This window comes from Hipposideros armiger, unplaced genomic scaffold, assembly GCF_001890085.2.
Source record: "Hipposideros armiger isolate ML-2016 unplaced genomic scaffold, ASM189008v1 scaffold_454, whole genome shotgun sequence".
Lineage (NCBI taxonomy): Eukaryota > Metazoa > Chordata > Mammalia > Chiroptera > Hipposideridae > Hipposideros > Hipposideros armiger.
This window is the reverse complement of record NW_017731804.1, coordinates 678,219-699,954: the sequence shown is the minus strand read 5'-3', so window position 1 is coordinate 699,954 and position 21,736 is coordinate 678,219. Positions and strand designations below refer to the sequence as shown.

At 42.0% G+C, this 21,736-nt stretch overlaps 2 protein-coding genes across 6 annotated transcripts in view; one reads left to right on the top strand and one right to left on the bottom strand.

Moving 5' to 3' along the window:
- EGLN1 (egl-9 family hypoxia inducible factor 1) overlaps positions 1-9,102 on the top strand; it is a 28,833-nt gene extending 19,731 nt beyond the window's left edge. For all 4 annotated transcript variants that reach the window (XM_019665847.1, XM_019665846.1, XM_019665845.1 and 1 more), the window contains 3 exons: positions 2,332-2,468; positions 5,476-5,543; positions 6,619-9,102. In XM_019665847.1, coding sequence (XP_019521392.1) covers positions 2,332-2,468; positions 5,476-5,543; positions 6,619-6,683 — 270 coding nt within the window. In that variant the 3' untranslated portion in view covers positions 6,684-9,102. The remainder of the gene's footprint in view (positions 1-2,331; positions 2,469-5,475; positions 5,544-6,618) is intronic.
- A 7,502-nt stretch (positions 9,103-16,604) lies between these two features.
- SPRTN (SprT-like N-terminal domain) overlaps positions 16,605-21,736 on the bottom strand; it is a 10,801-nt gene continuing 5,669 nt past the window's right edge. For both annotated transcript variants that reach the window (XM_019665843.1, XM_019665842.1), the window contains 2 exons: positions 19,797-20,088; positions 16,605-18,877 (listed from right to left, as the gene is read on the bottom strand). In XM_019665843.1, the coding sequence (XP_019521388.1) occupies positions 18,144-18,877; positions 19,797-20,088 (1,026 nt within the window). In that variant the 3' untranslated portion in view covers positions 16,605-18,143. The remainder of the gene's footprint in view (positions 18,878-19,796; positions 20,089-21,736) is intronic.

Genomic DNA, 21,736 nt, shown 5'->3' with positions numbered 1-21,736 from the left:
GAGGGCAGTGTCACTGGCCCTCATATGTGGGATCCGAACCGGGGCCCTCTGGCATCCCAAGCGAGTTCTTAACCATCGCGCCACTCGGCCGGCCTAAAACCTTTTTTTATTTACTTTTTTTGAAGCAAAATGTTCAAATAGAAAAGTGAGTACAATGTATATAGCCCAGTGGATTTTCACAGTCAATACCCCTATGGACCCAATGTAATTTTAAAAAATTAAATGATCTTTAAAATACCTCCGCCCACCCCCCCACACACACACATACACCTATACACAAATGGAAACCACCAAGTCTTAAATGTGCAAAACCTGGCTCTGTCCTAAAAGTATATCCTAAAATTTAGGATATGCTCACAGTGCTCCAGTGATCTTTCTGTACTATTCTGATTTAAGGCATTAAGGCATTTTCTCTGTCCTAGTCCAAGTTCAAAATGGAGGTAAGTTTCATTGCTAAGTAGAGTGAGGCATCATATCAACAAGCATGGTTTTTCTGTGATAGCTTTCTAACTTTGAAGTAGAGAAATAAATTTGGTGATTCACCTTGAGCCCAACACACAAAACGGTTGGTTTAACTTCGGTTAAAACTTTAAAAAAAAATTCTTTTTCAAGATTTGTGAATATATAGAAAGCTAAAAATACATCGATCAATTCCTCTCTTCAGTATTTTGTTAGGTTCTATCTAGGCTGATCTTTTAATTTTGATATGACTCAGCCACAGTCATTAATCAATAGTTTTTGAATTCGTAGCTAAGCAGAAAAAATGTTTAGTGTTTTTACATGTAGAACTGATAGCTCCCATTACAAGAGTGCACTGAATATGGTATAAGCCAGACGTGGTTCTGGGTGCTGGACATGGAGCAGAAACAGACATAGCTTCCTAGAGCTTAGGATCTGGTGGATGGTCAAGGCCGGGAGACTGACAATGACAGTTGGTTATGCCACATGCAGGACAGGTCGCAGGGGGAGCACACAGGACGCCCACCTAATTCAGAGGTCATGGAAAGTTTCCCCAAGGGAGATCGGAAGCTGCAGCTCCCTATCTCTTTCTGTACATTTTCAGCAGGTCACCTGTGATATTCCCAGGGACTCCAGTCAAAGGGAAGGGGTGGGGGAAAGAAAAGAAGGCTTGTTCTTGGTCCCAGTCTAGAGGTTCTTCAGATGTTTGAACCCGTGCCAAGGGAAGTCTGAACAACACGGGAACCTGAGGAAGGTGAGCAAGGGAACCGCACAGCTCAAGTTTGCTTCAACAAACTTGAAGCCTGGTCAACAGCTTCCCTAACTGGGTTCTGGGAATAGGCGGGATCGCAGGACGGACTGATCAAGTGTTACCTGTTCTTTCACTTTAAGAGTCTGCCTGCTTGGGAGTTTAGAGTTTCCAGGGTAAAGAGCTACTCAGTTGGGTGGGATTTGCCTCCTCACTTTAATTCCCCCCAGATTATAAATATCACAAGGCCAACATCTGTCTGCATTATTCCCTCCCCTGCCCAGGCCCAAGGTTTCCAGAACAGCAGACAGCCAATATTGGAAGGAATATATGGGGCCATCTAATTCCAAATGGAGAAGGATATATATGTGGGTAAATAGTAATACCCCTTTCTGGATGGAATCCAGTTATAGAAGTAGGTAGGTGGTCACCAGAGTGCCAGGTCCAGTCTGGAAACAGCTGTAGTCATACTGACCACAGTGATGATGACAATGGCACTTTCTACTGATACACTAACGCCTCTTTAAGTAGGCATTCCATTTGTGACTGTCCTAATTATCTGTTGAACTTGAAGATGCGATAAACTGCTTACTAGACATACTTAACTATTTGTGGTACAGGCACACCTCAGAGATATTGTGGGGTTGGTCCAGACACCGCAGTAAAGCGAGTCGCGGCCTGTTTGCTGGTGGAGTGTCTTGCCTCCAATTTGTAAGAAACGCATCTGTGCAGTGCATTAAAGAGCAGGATGCCGGTAATTTAGTCAAGGTGATTTGGAATGTATACATTTAAGCGTAGGCTAAGCAGATCATTAACATACATAAATAAATGTTTACTAATTTTTAGAACTTTCAAATGTCATTTTAAGACTTGAGTTTAGGTTTTATTTATCTGTTTCATCAAGTATTTACAAAAATCTCTAAAGAAATGAATTTTTCCTTGTGTCAGTGTATATACTTGGAATCTCAGCTCACCTTCAGACCTTTTTAATTGAGGTATATTTGTGGATAATCCAATCTCTTATTTGTGAATAAGACTTTTGATTCATTGAAGTGGTCTTCCCCCCAAATTTAATTTTGTAGCATTCTTGGTTACTCATACTTACATATTTGGCTCTTTCCTAGGTAAGTGGAGGTATACTTCGAATTTTTCCAGAAGGCAAAGCCCAGTTTGCTGACATTGAACCCAAATTTGATAGACTGCTGTTTTTCTGGTCTGACCGTCGCAACCCTCATGAAGTACAACCAGCATATGCTACAAGGTAGTATTCCTTTTAAGACACAATTGGTAAAAGGTATGGTAGGACAGAGGGGACAGATAGGATAAACTTGCAAGTTTTCTAATGAGTATCTAGCTATTCTTCAGTTACCTTTATCATAATGCTTAGTTCCAACTTTTAACTTGAGTGATTTTGTAAGATTTATTACCAGTTATTACCAAGTGTGACTTTCTTTGCACAGCCACTCTTTGTTTGGGGTAAGAAATGGAAGTACAGGCCCTCTCCTCTTGCCAACCTGCCTCCTTGTTTAGTGCATCTCTTAACTACTGTCCATTCTATGATTTTGTGAGAGTACAGTTGACCCTTGACCAGTGTGGGGGTCACGGGCACTGAGCCTTTGCACAGCCAAACCCGAGGCTAACTTCTGACTCCCCAAAAGCTTACCTACTAAGTAGACCAGAAGCCGTACCAATGACAGAGTCAATTAACACATCTTTTGTTTGTAATATGTATTTATACTATATTCTTACAATAAAGTCAGCTAGAGAAAAAAATATTAAGAAAATCATAAGGGAGAGAAAATACATTTATGGTAGTTATTGAGAAAAATTTGCATATAAGTGGACCCACTCACTTCAAACCTGTGTTGTTCAAGGGTCAGCTGTATTCACCTGGAATAGAAAGTTTAGATAGAGAAGGAAAAGGGCAGCTTTTTAAAAGGTGGTAAGGGGAAGAAAGGAGAAGGATGATGTAGAAAAATGATACAGAATAGAAGACTAAGAGGTAACCAGAGAGTGAGTAGAAGTGAAGAGAAAAAAGAATGGAGGAAAGAAAAGAAGAAAAAAAGTTGCCATGTGTTGGAATTAATGTTAGAAAAGTAACCCTTTAGTTTTAGTAATAAGCATCTCTTTTTCTACATTATACCCTTTTTCTACAAGGTTAATATTCTAAACCTATTATGTTTAATGTAGTCTTTAAAATATTTTTTACCATTTACCATGACTCAATTAAAATGTTAAGACTGTTAAAATGGAAGATGTTGTAGACATTGTTATAAAAATAAATATTTGTAGAAAAAGAGCACTATTTTTTAAATACCTATTTTTCATTATAGACAGGACTTGGAATATTATGATAGTGAATTACTAGCATGCAATTGCTTAGATCTTGTGAGAAGAGGCATACCCCCCAGACACACTGGGACAAGAGTTGGCTTTTTATTATGTTAAGAGGCCAGCCTTTGATGAAGTTCAAGAGCTAAAGACTTTGTTGTCTGTCGTCTCTTCCTTTTTTCTTGCTTCTTTCTGAGCCATGTTGCTGCCAGCCCTAATCACATAAGTGAGGATGCAAGCTGAGCCGTCTGGGGCTAGAGATCACAGGAAGCCGAGAACGGAGACCGGGGGTCCTGGCACGTCCCACCATGTGCCAGCCTCAGTCTCCGTCTCTCCTCCTCGCACCCCAGGGCCCATCTCTGCCGCGCTTCTTTTTTAGAATCTTTTCTGACCTACACACCACTTCTGAGACCTTGTATATGAAATCTTGAGTATGGTATGCTTGTATCCTTTGTAGATAAAGAGGTAACCAACGCTTTTAAGTAGTAAATGCACAGTGTTAATGGAGGATAAACACTAGAGGAGTTCGGAGGAGGGAGAAAGTGGTATTGGAATAGTTGGGTCAGGTGTCACAGGGAAGCTAGCTCAGCTGGACCTAGATTGACGAGAAGCAAGGAGTGTGGTGATGTCCGTAAAGCCTTGGGAGAACGGGGCCCGCCTGTCCCAGGTCAGCTCCTGAAGTAGATCAGTGGGGAGATAAGAGGGAAAAACAGAAGGACACGTGGTAATTTACACTTGTTTTCTGGTAAGGCCTTAGGGCTCAGGGGAGGTGACCCAGATATGTAGAACTCTGGTTACTAAGTAAAAGTTTGGGGCATGGGCAGAAGAGATATAACATTATATATCTGTGCACCTTTCCTGTTAACACGCCACCTGGAAAAATAGAAGAATCCAGATGGTGAGAAAGGGGCCGGAGCTCTAGAAAGAGCAGAATCCTGAAGTCAGGATGCTGGACTGTGACCTCAGCTCTGTCACTCACCAGCTAGGTGGTCTGTGGGCCTCGGTTTCTCCAGTTGTGCAACCCCTCCCCCCAATTCTGACTCTACTCTGCCTTTGACTCTTCAAGTATTTTACATGAGTTGGTGCTGTCACGCCACTGGCTCTTCATGTGATCAGTGTTGTTTTTCCCCTAGTGAACACTGGCTAGAACCGGCAAGATGCTCTAACCTCTGTGCCCTGCTAAAGAATGGACGGGAATGGACAATTTGTAGCTTTCATTTCCTGTAGTGTGTGCACTTTCCCCACTATTGGTACCAAAAGGTGTAACCGTGTGCTTTAAGTATTTAATAAGCCAGAGAGTCCTCATTTGTGGAATGAGATATTCCAGATAAATAAAATTTTCAGAAAAATGCAGTTTAGCTAAACTGTATGTCAAAACATAGTATAATTATTTTGATAAAAATCCAAAAATAATTTTTAACATAATTTAAATTTTTCTTGATGACTCAAGGTTATAAACTTGTAAACAACCATCATGATTCTTTGCTGTGATATAATGCTATCCTCCGAAGCTGAGACTGTTAGTGCTTCCTGTCACTAAAGAGCCCCAGGCCTGGGTCCCTGTCTCTCTTCTCTTCTTTTAGAAGTTATGCTGCTGATAGTGTGCTTTTTCTGTAACAGCCATTCTTTTTCCTTCTTAGTGTCTGTTTCTGATCTGCTATGGGCTTGCAAAACAGGTAATCAAGTAGGTTACGTAGGTATTAAGAAAGTCATAGAAACACCAACTCTGCGACACCAGTTGTAGCTGCTTCTGGTTCCGTTCTACTCCTGAGCACTGAGGTTACTGGCTGAGCGGGTTGTTACGGGGCGTTCAGCCTCTGCTAACATTCCGACTGAGACATTATTTTGACATTACACTTTTGATAGACCATTGCAACAGCATACCACGTTTTTCCCCCAGTGTGATCATTCTTACCCTATTCTAAATTTTCTTTTAGGTACGCAATAACTGTTTGGTATTTTGATGCAGATGAGAGAGCACGAGCTAAAGTAAAATACCTAACAGGTAAACGTTCGGGGCCACGGTACACTGGAAGGCAGCGTCGCAGCCAGGCGCCGAGCCGTGAGGCTCACTCCTTGCTTTTGTCAGGTTCCTTCACCCCCCCGTTTAACAGAGGACTTCTCTTAAGGCATCTTCATTGTTGTCTTGACCCAACAAAGTTGTCCAAAGATTAGGAAAGTCTGAGAAAATTATTCAGAGACAAGTTGAGTTTTCTTTCCTGTAATTATCCTTTCCAAGCACAGGCTGCTGATCGTGGTAACCGCCATCTGGCTTCCTCTCATCCCCCTGAGAAGGAAGTTAATAGCTTTTCCTTTTTAAACGTACATGCTCTAAAGAATAGCCAGGTCTCCCACGTTGAATGTGGACAGAAAAAAATTGATACAAAAGAGATGAGATGCCAAAATGAGTAAATGAGACAGGCCTGTAAAGGCCGTGTGTGCCAGCGGCATCTATGCAGAGGGCAGCGCACTTGCCCTACACCTGGGTCAGACCCTTCAGTGTGCAGCCCGGCCGCGCCCCTCCCCTCCCCACTGGGACTGTCTCCTAGAGCCGTGGGCTTAGTGTCTCCATCTGGTGGACACTTAACCGTCTTTTTAACCTGCCTTATAGTTCCACAAATGCTCAGTGTTCACATCACTGATTAGCTAGCTCCACTTTCAAGAGCCCTGATAGTCTCACATCAGCATTTTATAAAACTATAAAAACTGGATGTTCATATATTTTCTGTGTATTTTTAAAGTCATCTGTATCAGAAGCTTCGTAGTGTGCTTTTAGTGACCCTGAACACACTACTGTTTTATAGCAATTCCAATTGTTTTTCAAATAAAAAGGCATTCGTTATGTCTGTGCAGAGAGTGGGTTTTCCCTTCGAAGGTTTCCTAGTGCAGAATGACACGCCGTCCTCACAGCGCCAAGGCGGCCTGTGGAGGCGCAGGTGGGCTAGTTTCCAGACCGTGGACCTTTGCGAGTTGAACCCTTATGCTACCTACTGTTAGGGACTCAGTGGGAAGCAGTGAAAGCTCTCTGTTGCTTAATGAATGAATGAATGTTTTGTTGTTTTTTTTCTTTTACCTTGCAGGTGAAAAAGGTGTGAGGGTTGAACTAAATAAACCTTCTGATTCAATCAGTAAAGACGTCTTATAGAGACTTTGATCCAGCAATACCCCTACAATTCACCTACAATAATTGTTGATGCTGTTTGTTAACTTGTGACTACAAATAAATGGGATAAAGAAAAATAGACAAACAGTGGCATTTTAATAAGGAAACAGAAACACCTTTTTGTGTTGCACCAGAAAGAAGATTTTGACTGTATGGCTTTGTGCTGCATGGCTGACTCCAGACCCCTGATTGCTTATGGGAAGAATATAAGCTATCAACTGAAAAATGGTATTTACATCTGGACATGAAGAAAGTGCCCTAGGTAGAATGTTTTTCACTCTTATATTTTGCCAGATCTGTCATCTAGCCGAGTTCATTTCATCTCTCCCTTTTTTATACAGTCAAGTTTGAATTTGAAGTAATTTTTGTATGATCAGGTACAATTTATCAAAACTGAATTAAGAAAAATTACAGTATTATTCCCCCAAATAGCACCAATCTATTTTTGTAAACCTCTTCGTACTATTAAATCTTGCCCTAAAAGACCTCTTCTAACGATTGTTGCCAGTGACTGATGATTAATTTTCTTTTTACTTAAAATAAGGAGCACTTTAATTACCAACTGAAAAATCAGACTGTTTTGTAGTCGTGTCTTACACAAATTTGAACTCTTGTTAAAGATTGCTGCTGTTGCTTTTTTTGACATTGTTAGTAATGAAACATAACAGTAAAACCATCACCATTTACTACCAATAACTTTTAATACATGTTTTATAAGAAAAAAATACAGAGTAAGAAGGTTTTTATCTTTTAAGTTAAATTTTTTAAAAACCACAGTGACTGGCACTAAATGAACTTGAGGTTCTCCCCAGCGTCAAGTTCCCGCGATAAAGGGCTTTCTCGAGCGTTCAGGTGCACGCTATAGATGTAGAAGACAATGTCCCATCCCTAAGACTTTTCCTTTTGCTTCCTGTCAAGTTCATGGCACTTCCAATTTTGCTGTAATGTTTTCCTCCTCGTGGGACCCATGTGACCTGCAGGCCAGAACCTTGTTTCTATTGGATAGCCTGGAGGGCACCTGCGTGTCCAGACGGACCTGTGTGTCCAAACGTACTGTTAGTGACCCCCAGACCGCGGCGGAGGCGTTGCCCACGCGATGCGGGCCTCTGTCATACTGAAAGGTGTATGTTTGGCTTACAAAACAGACAAAGCAAAAAATAAGATAATTTTATTTTTATGTTTTATGAGTTGTTTTTTTTTACTTCTGAGAAAAAGAGGGAATATTACAAAATCACACCAGGCCTCCCAGACTTCCGTTATCTTATGTATGAATTGGGACGGGTGTCGTAAGCTCCAGTCCCCTGGCAAAGTGAAAGGGCGGGTTGGTGTCCTGCGTGCACTGTGGGTGTAAGACCTTGCTCGCTGCACTTTCTATCTCTGTCCTTGGTCTTTGCCAAAATAATGTGAGTGTACAGAAATACTTCTGTATATTTCACCTTAACGACACTTTCAGCATTTGTATAGTTTGTATTCAATTAGAGACCTTTTCTATGGAAAGCTCAGTAATTTTTATTAAAAGATTGCTATTGTTCATGTAAAACATGAAAAAAATTGTTTCGTGAAACTGACAGAGTGACTTAGGGTGGGATGAAATAGCATTGTCATCTCACTTAGGAGAACTTGCAGGAGAAAAATTAGTTGATTGTTTTCCTCGCCCGTGTTCGGTTCTGTCCCGCCTCCTGTCCTCGTCCCAGAGAACACAGCAGAACACCTCTACAATAAGTGCCTCTGCTGGCCTGACTAGGAGTGCGAGCTGCCCTTGCCCTCTGTCTGCAGTGCGCAGTGCTGCGCTCGCCACACTCAGAAGCGCTGTCACTTTCAAGTCTAGTAGAAATTGTATCGTGTTGATAGGAGATTTGTCTGATGGTCAGGTCAGGGTGTACAGCCACAGCCTTGTAATCTGGGAGCCCCGTGTCACTCAGGTGTGCGTCTCTGCAGCTGTGTGAAGTGTCAGACTGCTCTCTGGGGGTTGTGCAGCCCCACAGGTCTCATGTTCTGTATTTTTTGGAAAAGTTTATATAATCCCTTGGAGATCATTGTGAAAGGATCAAGAAATGAGGATAGCCATTTCTTTAATATCCGTTTAAAATCTGTTAATTTCATGTTAGTGGGACCGTTAACTTGTCACCAAGCAGGACTCTATTTAAAACAAAATTTAAAATTATTTGTGGCCGATATGTGTTTAATCCTAAAGGTAAAGCTTCTAATGCTGTTTTTATTCAACACATTAACCAGCTGTAAAACACAGACCTCTATCAACAGCAGGCAAAGAATTTCAGGATTCATAAACAGACATAAGGTCATGTCATTTGAAAAGCAGTGTTTCATTATGAAAGAGCTCTCAAGTTGCTTGTAAAGCTAATCTAATTAAAACGATGTATAAATGTTCTTGAAAAAATGATGGTGGTTATTTCCAGCTGTCTTTTTTTGTTTTTTAATCCTTTATCGTATCCTGACTTTCTTAATGGGCCCTTCCATCAGATAATGTGCTTTTCTCTCACACATCCCTGGCTTAGTCCAGGATGGTTGGTATTACTTTTCATAAATGATAACAAGGGAAAGAGAGAACAGTAACCACAGGAGTCCGGCCACGCTCGAGACATCCTGGGGATGACTGGACTGCCCCTGGGGTCCAGGAGCTCTGAGTTAGCGTTCTCACCATTTGCATTGTGTCCCTTTTCCAAGGAGTTTAAAAACTGCTCAACACTGGTGCTGTTGCGCATGTCTGTATCACCCAATGGCTGCAAAAAGGAAGGGGCATTAGACATTTATCTCGGTTGTCACAGGTGTCCTACTGTGTACACAGAAAGTTTAATTTGTGTGGTTATAGACTAAACTATGTAAGAGCTCTTATAATGTGAGATCAAATGTACATGTTTGTTCATCTCTTATTTAAATATTTTTTTCATAGTGTGGTGGTTTTGTTATTTTCCAGCCTATCTTAGGGCATTTGGAAAACTGTACTGAAATATAGCTGGGTGAATTGAAGGAGAGGGCAAACAAGTTAGAGATGAAGACTAATTAAATTAAGTAGTGTAGTAAAAAGCGCACAGAATTGACAGATCTGTTTAGTTCTGGCTCAGCTACCTCATTGTGTAACCTTCGCAGCCTTTTTCATCTGAAAAGAAGCACAGTGGCTCCAGACTTAAAAGTTAGTTGTGTGAGACCGGAATGAAGTACAGGTTTCCCAAGATGCACCTGGTCCAGGAATGAGCGGTGCCGGCCATGGAGCGCCCTGCCCCGATGCATGTTTGTACCACACCACATATTCAATAATATAATTGTTCATCGCCTTGTTTTCAGTTGTTTGTAAACATTCAGAAGTGAATACCCATTGTATTACTTCAAGGACAGCTTTCTGGACATCTGAGGTCAGGGATTTGGTTTTAATGCGGGTTCTTTTCTTGATCACCAGTGAATAAATTTCACCTGAAATATGCAGTACTCAAGGACATACCATTGGAGCGATGATAGGTATAAAGGGCATGGCTTTACGAGCTGGAAAGACTTTCATAAGAAGTAAACACTTAAATCTAAGCCATGCACCAGGCAGGAGAGCCTACACAGCTGCAGGCAGCTGAAGCTTCCATTGAATGGGTGATATTTTAACTGACCAAGGTGGCCTAAAGGTTATTGGATTAGGTCTCCTTTTCATTGAGATTGACTTTTTTTGCCAAAATTACTATATTTCTATGGTGTTCTATAAAACACCTTTACACTTTTTCTCAGAACACACAGAGTAGGCAGAGCAAACGTTACCCTCATTTATAATTGAACCTGAATCAGAGAAACAGCTTGTTCACATTCGTGCTGGAGAGTTCGGGAGCCAGGACTTGAACACAGGCTTTCCTTAATTTTGTTAAGTCACAGTTAGACGTGCACGTGGGGCAGTCATTGACTTCTGTAGGCTTGTTAGGGAAAGAGCTCCTCACCTGCCTCCCCCTGGGAACAAATTTTAACCCTTGTGATTCTTTGGGTAGTTCCCCAGTTAGTTGTAAATAACGTATCGTATTTCCCCATGTATAAGACGCACTCCTTTTCAAAAAATTTGGGGTCTAAAAACTGGGTGGTTGTATGAGCACAAAAAAAGCGGGAAGTACAAGTAAAAAAATCTACAGCCACTGTATGAGACGCACCCAATTTTTAGACCCCAAATTTTTTCAAAACAGGGTGCATCTTATACATGGGGAAATACGGTCATTACATCGCTACATCTTGGTTTTTCAGTGTTCGACATGATTTCAAACTTTCCAACACGGGAGATGAGATCATCGGTCTTTCTCCAGCCCTCCTTCACCATCCCTGCCATACACAGGCATATTGCACACCCCCGATCCTCCTTACATACCATCCTGTAACTTAAATCAGTTTCATAGTTAGACTATTTGTGCAGTTCAAGCCTGGAACAAGAGTAAACCATGGTGACTTTCCTCCCACAATTTGCTTTTTCCTTAGTGTCTTGATGTTTCATTTTTTTCCCTGTGGCTTCTAACCCTTTGTGCCGGCTGCACAGCTGTCTTCCTTAGACCCCCTCTCTCCATTGTTCTGGAGAGCCCTTCACCACTCTGCTGGATCTTGTTTCCTGGACCCCGTTCTTCCGCTTTCTTGGTTTACTTCCTCAGTCTGATGGGGCATGTCCTTCAATGCTTCCTGTGGAAGAGTGTGGGTGGCAAATTTTCTGAGACCAATGTCTTTGTCTCACCCTTACATTTAATTGGTAATTTGCCTGAGCTTAGAATTCTGATTTGGAAATGATTTTCCTTCAGAATCATGAAGGCATTTCCTCACTGGTTCTGGGCCCCGGTGTGGGTGCTGAGAAATCGGAAGCCTTTCTTTCCTGTTCCTAATTCTCTCAGGAAGCTCATGGGGTTCTTCTCTGGCCCGGGCTCTGTAGTTTTAATGGGCTCTAGTGTGTGCCTGTTCTCACAGCCAGTGTGCCAGGCGTGCCAACTGTCTGTGCCCTACACGTGGGGACATTTTCTTAAATTATCATATTCATTATTTCTCCCCTCCATTCTCTGCTCTTTCTGGAACTACTGTTGTCCAGATGGTGCATGCGCTGGTGGGAGCCACTGCTCCTAGTTGCTGTGTCTGCCAGGTCTCCATGGCAGAGACCTGTTTTCCATTCTCCCAGCAAGGGTTTCATGCCTGCTTTCAGGTTTTTCATTTTCAAGAGCCCTATTTTTGTTCTCCCATTTTTTTTAAAATATATAACCTGTTCCATTTAATGGATACAGTATTGAACCTTTTTTCTGTTTAATTTTTGTCTTTCATGTTAGAAGTTTTCCTCACATGTCTGCTAGTTCTTACTCGTGTGTTCATATTTAAGGGGAGGTACTTGGGGTCTGCTTTTCCAATAAATATTGGCGGCTGCCTAAATTTAATCTCTCATAATCTTCGCAACACCAGACAGACAAGGGGAACAGTCACCTGTCACCCGCACCTGCAGCGTATCTCTGATACCCAGAATAGTTCAGTGTGTCTGAAAGCAGAGCCAGCATCAGAACTCATGGAAACTGGGGGGGGGGGGGGGGTAATGGGGTCTGAGCGGCGGCAGTACATGGGGAAGGCAGGGACCCCAGCACGAGTGACGGAAACACTGGTAAATCGGACACCAGTGTGTCCAAGCCCTGGCCACCTGGGCATCAGAAGAGAAAAGGAACTTTGAAAGTTCCCAAGATTGCAGGTAGCCCTTTGGGGAAGGTGCCACTTCTGGGAGAGGGGGAGCTGTCTCATTGGGGCTTGATGGTAAAGCGAAGGAAGGAAGGAAGCAGGGGTCTTACAGGAAAACCTTCCAGACTCAGCAGGGACTCCAGCCCCTCCCACCTCACAAAGGCAAGTGTCTCTGAGACACTGCATTCCACTGTGTAACAGAAGAGAGCACTGAGTCAGAAACCCCAGAAGCCACACATGCCGCCGTCCCCTCCTCCACAGAACCAACTATGTGCAAGTGAAAGAAAATGACACCTTTCAAATGAGCAGAAAAAGGAAGACAACGTCTATAAACACTAGGCTGGGAAGAAAACAGTCAATTACAGCTCAGGAATATTCTCTCTTTTACCATAAGGCAGAAGAGAACGGGAACAGACCCAGTCTGAATTAATATCCCTAAATGGGACTTTGCAGAAATAACAATGAACACCTGAAAACATAAATTCAAAATTGCAGAACAAAAAAATGGACCGGGGGCAGGGGTGGGGGAGGGGGGACTGTTAGGAAGCTGTGAAATAAGAGTAAATGTAACTTGGCAAGGAAATTGAAAAAGACAAAATTATCTCAGATTAAATTATAAGGTGCCCAAGGGAGAATAGGAGAATAGCTGCAACTGAAAAATATAATGAAGGGCATTGAGAAAAGGTAGGAAAGCAGCCAAGAGTTCACAAGTTAGAATGGACAGACGCATGCATTCTGGTATGCTGACACAATGAAATGCCACACGGCAATGAACAATTAACAAACAATACAGTGACAACGTCATGTTGAGCTGCACTCCATCCTGTGGAGCCTGTGGTCGTGGCCATTTGAATATCTAGTGTTAAGACTGCAACTGAACAATAAGTGGGTGCATCTTTATAGACAAATCCCTGGAAACCATTTATATGTGTGTACACACACATTTATCTATTGAATTATTTTAAATGTACACAAATATATAAAAGAATCCTGTGAGGAAACAACAAATGCCCTCCCAGTTTCTTTGATGCAGATTTTCGTCTACTGTTGTTGGCCTTGGAACAACACAAGGGTTAGGAACCCGGACCCATGTTGCCTCCCTCCTGCACCCCCACCCAGCACAGTCAAAAATGACAGGTAACTTTGGACTCGCCCCAAACTTTACTACGAATAGCCTGTTGACCGGAAGCCTTAACCAGTAACAAGCAATTAACACGTATCTTGTATGTTATATGTATTATATACTGTATTCTTACAATAAAGTAAAAGGAAACATTAAGAAAATCATAAAGAAAATGTGATTTGTGGTTTTATTGAAAAAAAATCCACATATAAGTGGACCTGTGCTGTTCAAACCTGCATTGTTTGAGGGTCAGCTGTATTTAGTTTGCAAGTAACGCTTATAACCTGGAATGATTTGCATGTTAAGAGTGATCTACACAAACTTTGATTCTTCAGAGAAGCATGAAGACAGTGTTCATTAGGGTGTTTTTACAAAAGCAGATAACACGAACTTGAGAAATGCCTAATTGTTCCCTTCCCTTGGCACCAAGAATCTAAGGCTCCTGTTCTGCTAGCCTCTGATATAGAGGGCAGAGGAAGCTTCCAGACTAACCTAGAAGATACAGAGCTGCGTTAGACATACTGAAAGGAAGAGCACTGTAATTTCAGAAATAGTGGAAAAGCGTAGGTCTTGCCTTGTCTGGAAGACTTCCTGCTGGGAATTACCAGGTTTTGCTATATGTGGGTACTGGTTTCTTTCTTGCATAAGACCTTAGTGTTCAGAGTGAAAGGTGAAATAAATGCAAGCAGGGAGATGAAGGTGCCCTGTACATCGATCCTTGTTTTAACAAGCACACGCCGGCCTGGTGGGTTTCCTCTCACAGGACTCGGGATCATAGCCGATCCTTTCCTTTCTATGAATCAGAACTGGCAATTACTGCCACAGCCCTTGGCAAGTTTCTGTCTTGTCTATTCGGCTTTACCTTGCCTTCAGGTTTTTCAGAGAAATTTATCTTACCACGAGCGCCACCTGGTGTTCAGTGGACAAGAGGGTAACTTCTGGTAGGTTTAGCACCAGCCCTGAAGCAAGCAACAGCAGCTTGTTTCTGTATCACAATATTCTACATCATAAACTTGAATATGGTTCCAGAGCCACTTAAGAAGATGACTCCTTTATTTGTTATTTCAAAAGTTCTGTGACAAAGTATGTAATCACATAACATCTAATATTGTATTGGAATGTTAGAATAAAATCAAGCCTGAGCTAATCTCCACATGTTTCTGTTAATTTCAACCCTCTAGACAATTTAATTGGTAGTAATAATTGTGTATTTCACTCCATTTGGTGGAGTTGTTGTAATTAACAACAACTCCAACAAATTGCAAAAAAGGCAACGGTAGTCTCAAGGACAAAAATGGAGACAGAATAATAACAGGATGCCATTGCCTCTTGATCAAGATGAACAAACTCGGGGCCGGCCAGGTGGTGAGCTGGCTTGGGATGCCAGAGGGCCCCTGGTTCGGATCCCACATATGAGGGCCAGTGACACTGCCCTCTACAGCTAAGATGCTGAACAACAGCTCAACCTGGAGCTGGGCTGCCGTGAGTCGCCAGTAGCGGCGTAGGCTGCAGCCCCTACTGCAGTGGGTTGCCATGGGCTACCGTGTGTAGCCAGCAGCCAGCGTGAGTGGCCTGCAGCCGCCGTGAGCGGCGTCCATAAGCCAGTGACTGATCTGCCTTGCCCGGGAAGAGCGCAATGGTGGTGCCAGCTTGGGCCGGTGAAGCAACGTCCTCCACGGCTACACTGAGAAACAAAAGGACAGCAACTTGTCTGTTCCCCTTCCCCCAGTTCCCCAGCGCTGTTCCCATCCCCAACTCCCCAATAAAAATCTTTAAAAAAAAAAAGATGAACGAACTCCAATAAAGATGAACAAACTCCGAGAAAGAGAGCACAACTCTGTTCTCCCAGCCGCCCAGTGAGGTGAAGTATGTGCCCCAGCCAGGTTCACAGCTGGCACCACATTGGCAGAAACATACAGCAGCCGCTTGACACTACTTGACTTCAAAATCCAATCAGCTCTGAAAAAAATAGTGAGAGCTTTGGGAAAACAGGACGGTGTGAGGTTTTTGTCGTATTTTCCCACCCACCTTAGTTTAGAATTTCTAGTTAGGACACGTTTTTATAGTCTACAAAAGCAAGACTTCTAAATTTAGAGTTAGTTTTGCTAGATGATGTCTAACCTTGACTTTAAAATACAGAAATAAAGCCTACACCCCGCTTCCCAAAAATGGTGATAGCATTTATAAGCTGGCCCAGAATCACCAGCTGTTGTTAGAGTAGGAAATTTGCTTTAAAAGGGAAAAACATATACATACATCAACAGAACAGAAAACTATTTCTTTGATATAATAAATGACTATATGTAAATGATTAGATTTGGGACTAACAGAATTCTTACGGTGCAAGATTTTTCAAAACTTCAACACGGATTGAAGGCTTAATTCTAAATTTAACTTCAATTTTCTTGCCAGCTGACATATTTCCGTCATCACTTAACACTGGCCAACTCTTGATTTCGCACCTAAATATTTCTTAAGCCCCTCCTCTCTCTCCATCCCTGCCACTGCCTTTCTTCCTCCCAGCCACCCGCCCGAGAATCTATCCAAACACTCCTCGGATGTTCTTGACTGGCTTACAGACCTGGTCAGCCCCCGGTGCCTCACCCCACCTGAATCAAGTGTATTACTAATGACCACACAAAGTGAACAGTCTCTGCCCTCAGAATTCCGCTTAGCTTCATCCTGCCATTTTACCCCCGTTTGATACTCTGTTCATTTGGAACAGCTTAGTTCTCCCAATAGAACAGGGCAGTCTATTCTCATGCCCTTTCTGTGTTCCTTCTCTTTGCAAGGCCTTTCCCATCCTTTTCCATCAGAACTTGACTCACCCCAGAGCATCTCCCATGTTATCTCCTCCAAGAAACGTCCCCTGAAGCCTTGGGCTGAGCTGCTTGTCCTGTTCCCACAGCACTTAGCAGAAACCCATCCTAGTGGTTACTGTATTGAAATTAATCTTCTTTGTCTCCCACTGAGGCTGTACAGCTCCTGAGGACATGGACTGTCTCATTCATAGACCCAGAACCTTGTACAGTTTGGGCTCAAAAAAGGTTCAACTGCACATAGTTTGTTGATCTGAATTAGAGAAATTGCATATATTCAACATAAGACACATTTTAAGTCATTTATATTTATTAAATACTATTTTTCAACTTCATACTTATGAAATATTAAAACTTGTGAACATTCAACCAAACAGGCTAAAATGACAAGGATTGATAACAGTGCTAACAAATGAACAACTAAAACTGTCATACATTGCTGGTAGGAGCGTAAACGCAGTATTTACTAAGGCTACCCATAAACACACCCTGTGACCCGGCAATCCATTCCTGGGTATATGCCCAACAGAAAGGACAAGAAGGTTCTTGCAGCATTGTCCTTAATAGCCAGCCCCAACTGGGAATAATTCAAATGTCTATTAATTTTAGAACGGAAGTGTAAACTTTGGCAAATTCACAAATACTCCAGAACAATGAAAAGAAGCAACACATAACAAGATACTATTTTCTGAGGTTCAAAAACAAGCTAAGCTAACCTGGGGTGACAGATGAAAGTATCTTTTGGGGTGGTGGGTGCTGTGTTGCTGACATGTGCTCTGCCTCATCAGGGAAGCAGTCACACAGGACAACACCACACACTGCAGATCTCTGCACCTTATACGTCATGTGGCACCAAAGTTAAGAAAACTGTGAACTCAGTAAGATCCTGGGATATAGCAACATGTTAGAGGTATGGCCACAAGACAAAAAGTCAATGTATAAAGTATGGTCCCTTTGCAGTAACAAAAGAATTTTTAAAAAATATTGTTAAATGCACAAATGATATTTCTTTAATTATAATGGTTTCAACTTTGGCTTAGGTTCCTACTAGTGTTCCTAGATAATGTTCCTGTGAGGTAAACCAGGCAACTCTGTTGTTATGTAGACCAGTTACTTCGCACCAAGTTTTAGCCACTCATTTTGCTAAATTTTGAGAAAATAGCTAAACTCTGGTCTACAGAATTATAGTGGTTATGTTACTAGTAATATTGCAGAAGACATTTGTTTTACTCTACTCTTTATCTACTTTAACCTAAAATCTGCCACCAAAGTGAAACAGAAAATTCTTTAAAATATATAAAATGTATTTCCTGTTAAGATTTTGGGGAACAAACTTAAAAATTTTTTTAAATACCTGAGAACCCTAAAACAGCTATATACTTTGTACTCTAGATATTTTTGGTTAATGTGCCTCACACCATGAATATTAACCGTACTGGGAATGAGTTCTAATATTAATAAATATTCAATTTAACCAAATATTTAATTCATTATTTTGAAGAAAGCATACAAAAAGATTAACAGATCAAAACACCTTTAAAATAAAAAAAGAACAAAAGTGTCTAAAAATTATACATGTAAACTTGCAGAACGAACTCTGAGCTACAGTATATGCCAGGCGAGAGTGAGTGTAAACACTGCACCTTCTGACAATAGCTCCCATTCCAATCTCATGTATGTGTATATAAAATAGAATTGTATTGGTTACAGGAACTAGATTATAACCTACAAATCTTAGTATGAACCACAACTTCCTGAGTGACTGATACAATGCTAGTGAGGTTAAGACTGGTGGCATGTGAGACCCATTTTTTTTAAAAGATTTTCTCAGACGTTGATGCTATCGCATTCAAGGCACCAATCTAAGTGCTCATTAATCTGAGACTCCAACATGTCACTCTGACAGATAGGACAGCTGACCATTTGGCCCTGAAGGGATGAACTGCTGGAATTCTGAGCTGCAGTTGCGGAATGAGAACTACACTTTGGATCATTACCACCAATCTGTACTTGCTCATTCTTGATTAAAAAATCATCAAATACAATCTTGTCTTCTAGCCTGCGTCGTTTACTTGGGGATTCATATTCAGGCGCACTCGCACCCAGGGATGCAGTCCCAGAGGTTGAGTCCACTGCTTGGAAAGAATTTCTCAGCGACACCTTGGAAGATGAAGCTCTTTGAGAGCTAGAAGAGACGGGCATTTTACTGATGTCGCCCACAGTTAGGCTTTTCCCTGAAGATCCATTCACACTTCTCGAAGCTTTTTGATTGGGACCTGATACTGTAGGAAAATAGTTGCTTAAAACATTTTGGTGACTGGTATTAAGAGCAGCGGAGACTATAGGAGTTTTTTTACTTGAACCATTCTGTTCAAATTTCACTTGAGTTTTAGAATTAGGTCTTCCAGCATTTGCTGAATGGTCTTGACTTAAAAGCTGTTGAGTTTTACTAGCAGCGTGTGAAGTGATCAAGTTCCCAGATGAATTGTTTGTTTCTCCTAGAACATATCCTTTCCCACTAAAAGGGATTAATAGCTGTGTCTCACCTCTGCTGGGTTTATCTGCAAAAGAGGCAAATAAGATTTTTCCTTGACTCAAAATTACTACAGTAACAAATGTTAAAGGATAGTTTTTCAAAATGAAAAATGCTATTTTAGTCTAACTTCGATCCACATAACTACCTACTAATGAAAGACAATCTTTATAGTCAGAGAGCTCTGGTATTGAAAACATCAAGGACAAAAAGCACCCTCATATTTAGATAAGGCGTTCTACCACGCAAAGACCAACAGCAAAGTAACTTCACCTTGAAATTCGCTTAGTCTTCTTCAGCTTTAGTTCCAGGAGGGGAAATCGGCTGCACGTCTCACCCTCCTCACGTCAATGAGGACAGAGCCTCTCCACTCAATTCTTCTCTAGCTCCTTAACTGAACACTTGGGATTTGGCAAACTGAGTTCCGGGGTCCCAGCACACCCAACAACTTCCCAAGGGAAAAGCATTAACTTTAGTAACCTGGATACCTCTTCAAAAGACAGGAACTCTCAACTTCATAGGAAAGGGATAAATCTTGAAGATGAAGTACTAGCATATACGTGTCATATCCTTTTCCCATTCTTCTCCCAATGAAAATACATCAATAGAAGAAGTCACCTGGCTACAGTCCAACTGATAGGAAGGGGTGTAGTGAGGACTTACGTTCCGGGTATTGTAATTTGAATTATTTTTATTTTGACAATCTTTTTGCCTTCTGTTTCCTAATGACTCACTAAGTCAAGATAGGGAAAGCGACTTTACCCTCAAACATCAGTGGGAACGATTTCTGCTTTTACTTCCATCTGCCATCATTTCACGGACAGTGGGATTTTTCTCTTAAGCCCACACCTGAACACCTACACTAGAAACACTCCCCAAGCTTCTCTTAATACCAGTTCTCTAAAGGACAGAGCTGTCTGTACACAGCAGCTGTGGTCATGGGTTACCTTTATTCTTGGCTGCGGCTGTGGCTGCTGTGGCTGCGGCTGCCACCGGCTGCTTTTTTGGTTTTGTCTTTCCTTTGCCTTTCTTTGAGTAGTTCTCTGGTTCCTTGACTTTTATGAAAGTGCCTCCACAGGTCTTCTGGTGCTCGGCCCACCAGTGGTCGTGCACAGAGGGGGCCCTGTTGGTAGCACGCTTGATGTAGCCGTAATAGGGCTTTTTGGACTGACATGGCCCATCACAGCGCCACCAATGTCGCCGGTACTCATCTACCTCATTATGGAAAGAGTGGTACACCTGGTTGGGAGAGAGTTTAGCACTGAGTAGGCAAGCTAACCATCTTAAGAAATTATATAAGCAGCTTTTTTTTTAACTTTCCAGTTTCCCAGAGCTTTCTGCAGTTTTATTTTGGAGAAGACAACTATATTTAGCTTCTGTTCCAAAGTTCATTTTAATGAGAAACATTAGATAATGTAATAATACTTCATAAACTATAAAAATAGAAACATTTGAGACTAGAAGACAAAGTGTTTTTTAAAAACAAAAAGCCATATAAACTAAAAGTTTTAGAAAACAAATTTTTAAATGATCAAAAATTAGGATACAGATTTTGTGCAATGCCCTGAACAGGCCTGCTCCCGTGCTCAGCTGGAGCTCTCCCCTGCAGGAGCCACGAAGGCGCTGAAGGGCTGTTTCCTTCAGCGCTGGGCTCTTGCCTCACGTGGCCTCTGCTAGGCCCGCTCCCCAGCTCAGCTCTTTGTAATAAGCCTGTGGGGAACCATCTCATCTGTTTATAGGCAAAACGTTCTCCAGAATTCCAGTATTTCCGTCTTTGCATCCCTAGTGCCTCATGCAGGTTGGCACAGTGGAGGTGCTCCATAAGCACTTGCTGACAGAGAATGAAAGCTTCATTCACCGAGTCCAATCAATTCTATGTAAATGTGCTTTCCCTCCTTCAACAGGATCCTTCTGTTTCTCCCTCTCAATGAAGTCTTACACAGAAGAGTTCTGACTGAGAGGAAGGTGAGCCCTCCCACCTTGGTGGCACTGAGGATGGCAGGGCACCACTGACACACTGATTCTCCTAAATGACCACAAGTACCTTTTCTTTTGGCTTCTCAGTGGGGCATTACTATGGGTATAAGATCAGAAGCATCTGTATGTGAGATTTTTTTTTTTTTACCAAAGACATTTAACTTTCTAATAAATTCCCCTTGAGGGAAAGAATGCTAAACTTTCTGTAACTCTAAGATAGTTTTATACTCACTATCTCCATCATAAGCAAAAAAATTCTATTACTTGCAAGCATGCAAACAATGCACATTCTATTAGGTACAGAAAGGCTGGGGGACAGAGGTATGCAGGCAGAAGTATGTGACACCCTGCTTCTGTCTCATGCTGAAACCTCTGCTTGGAGGAATTGCTGCCAGTTTCTGTAACTCCCATGGCCAGGAGATTTGACTTTTTAACAATGTAGTCACTAAAATAAAATTGTTCTGCAGTGTGAGGCTGGATGCCCTGTGGAGTTCGTTATAACAGGATGTAATCTGAAAAAGCAAGGGGTCTGCCCTGGAGCACATGTCCCCTAAAAAACACACAGGCACCCACGATAAGAGAATAGTCTCTCCTCCCGCTGAACAGGGATTTTGCCAGGACCAGGCATGAAGCGCGAATTCTAAGGAAGAAACACAGAGCCTTTTATACAGGCAACTCCACAATTCTTTTGCTAATCTGGATTTTATGTGATTGTTTTTAATGCAAGCCACTTTCCTGATGTTGAAGTGACTATCTACTAATTAAACGAGCTCTCTGGAAAGTTAATGCTGACAGCTAGAAAAATACAAAGAGGAGGGCCGGCCGAGTGGCGTGGTGGTTAAGAGCTGGCTTGGGACGCCAGAGGGCCCCGGTTCGGATCCCACATATGAGGGCCAGTGACACTGCCCTC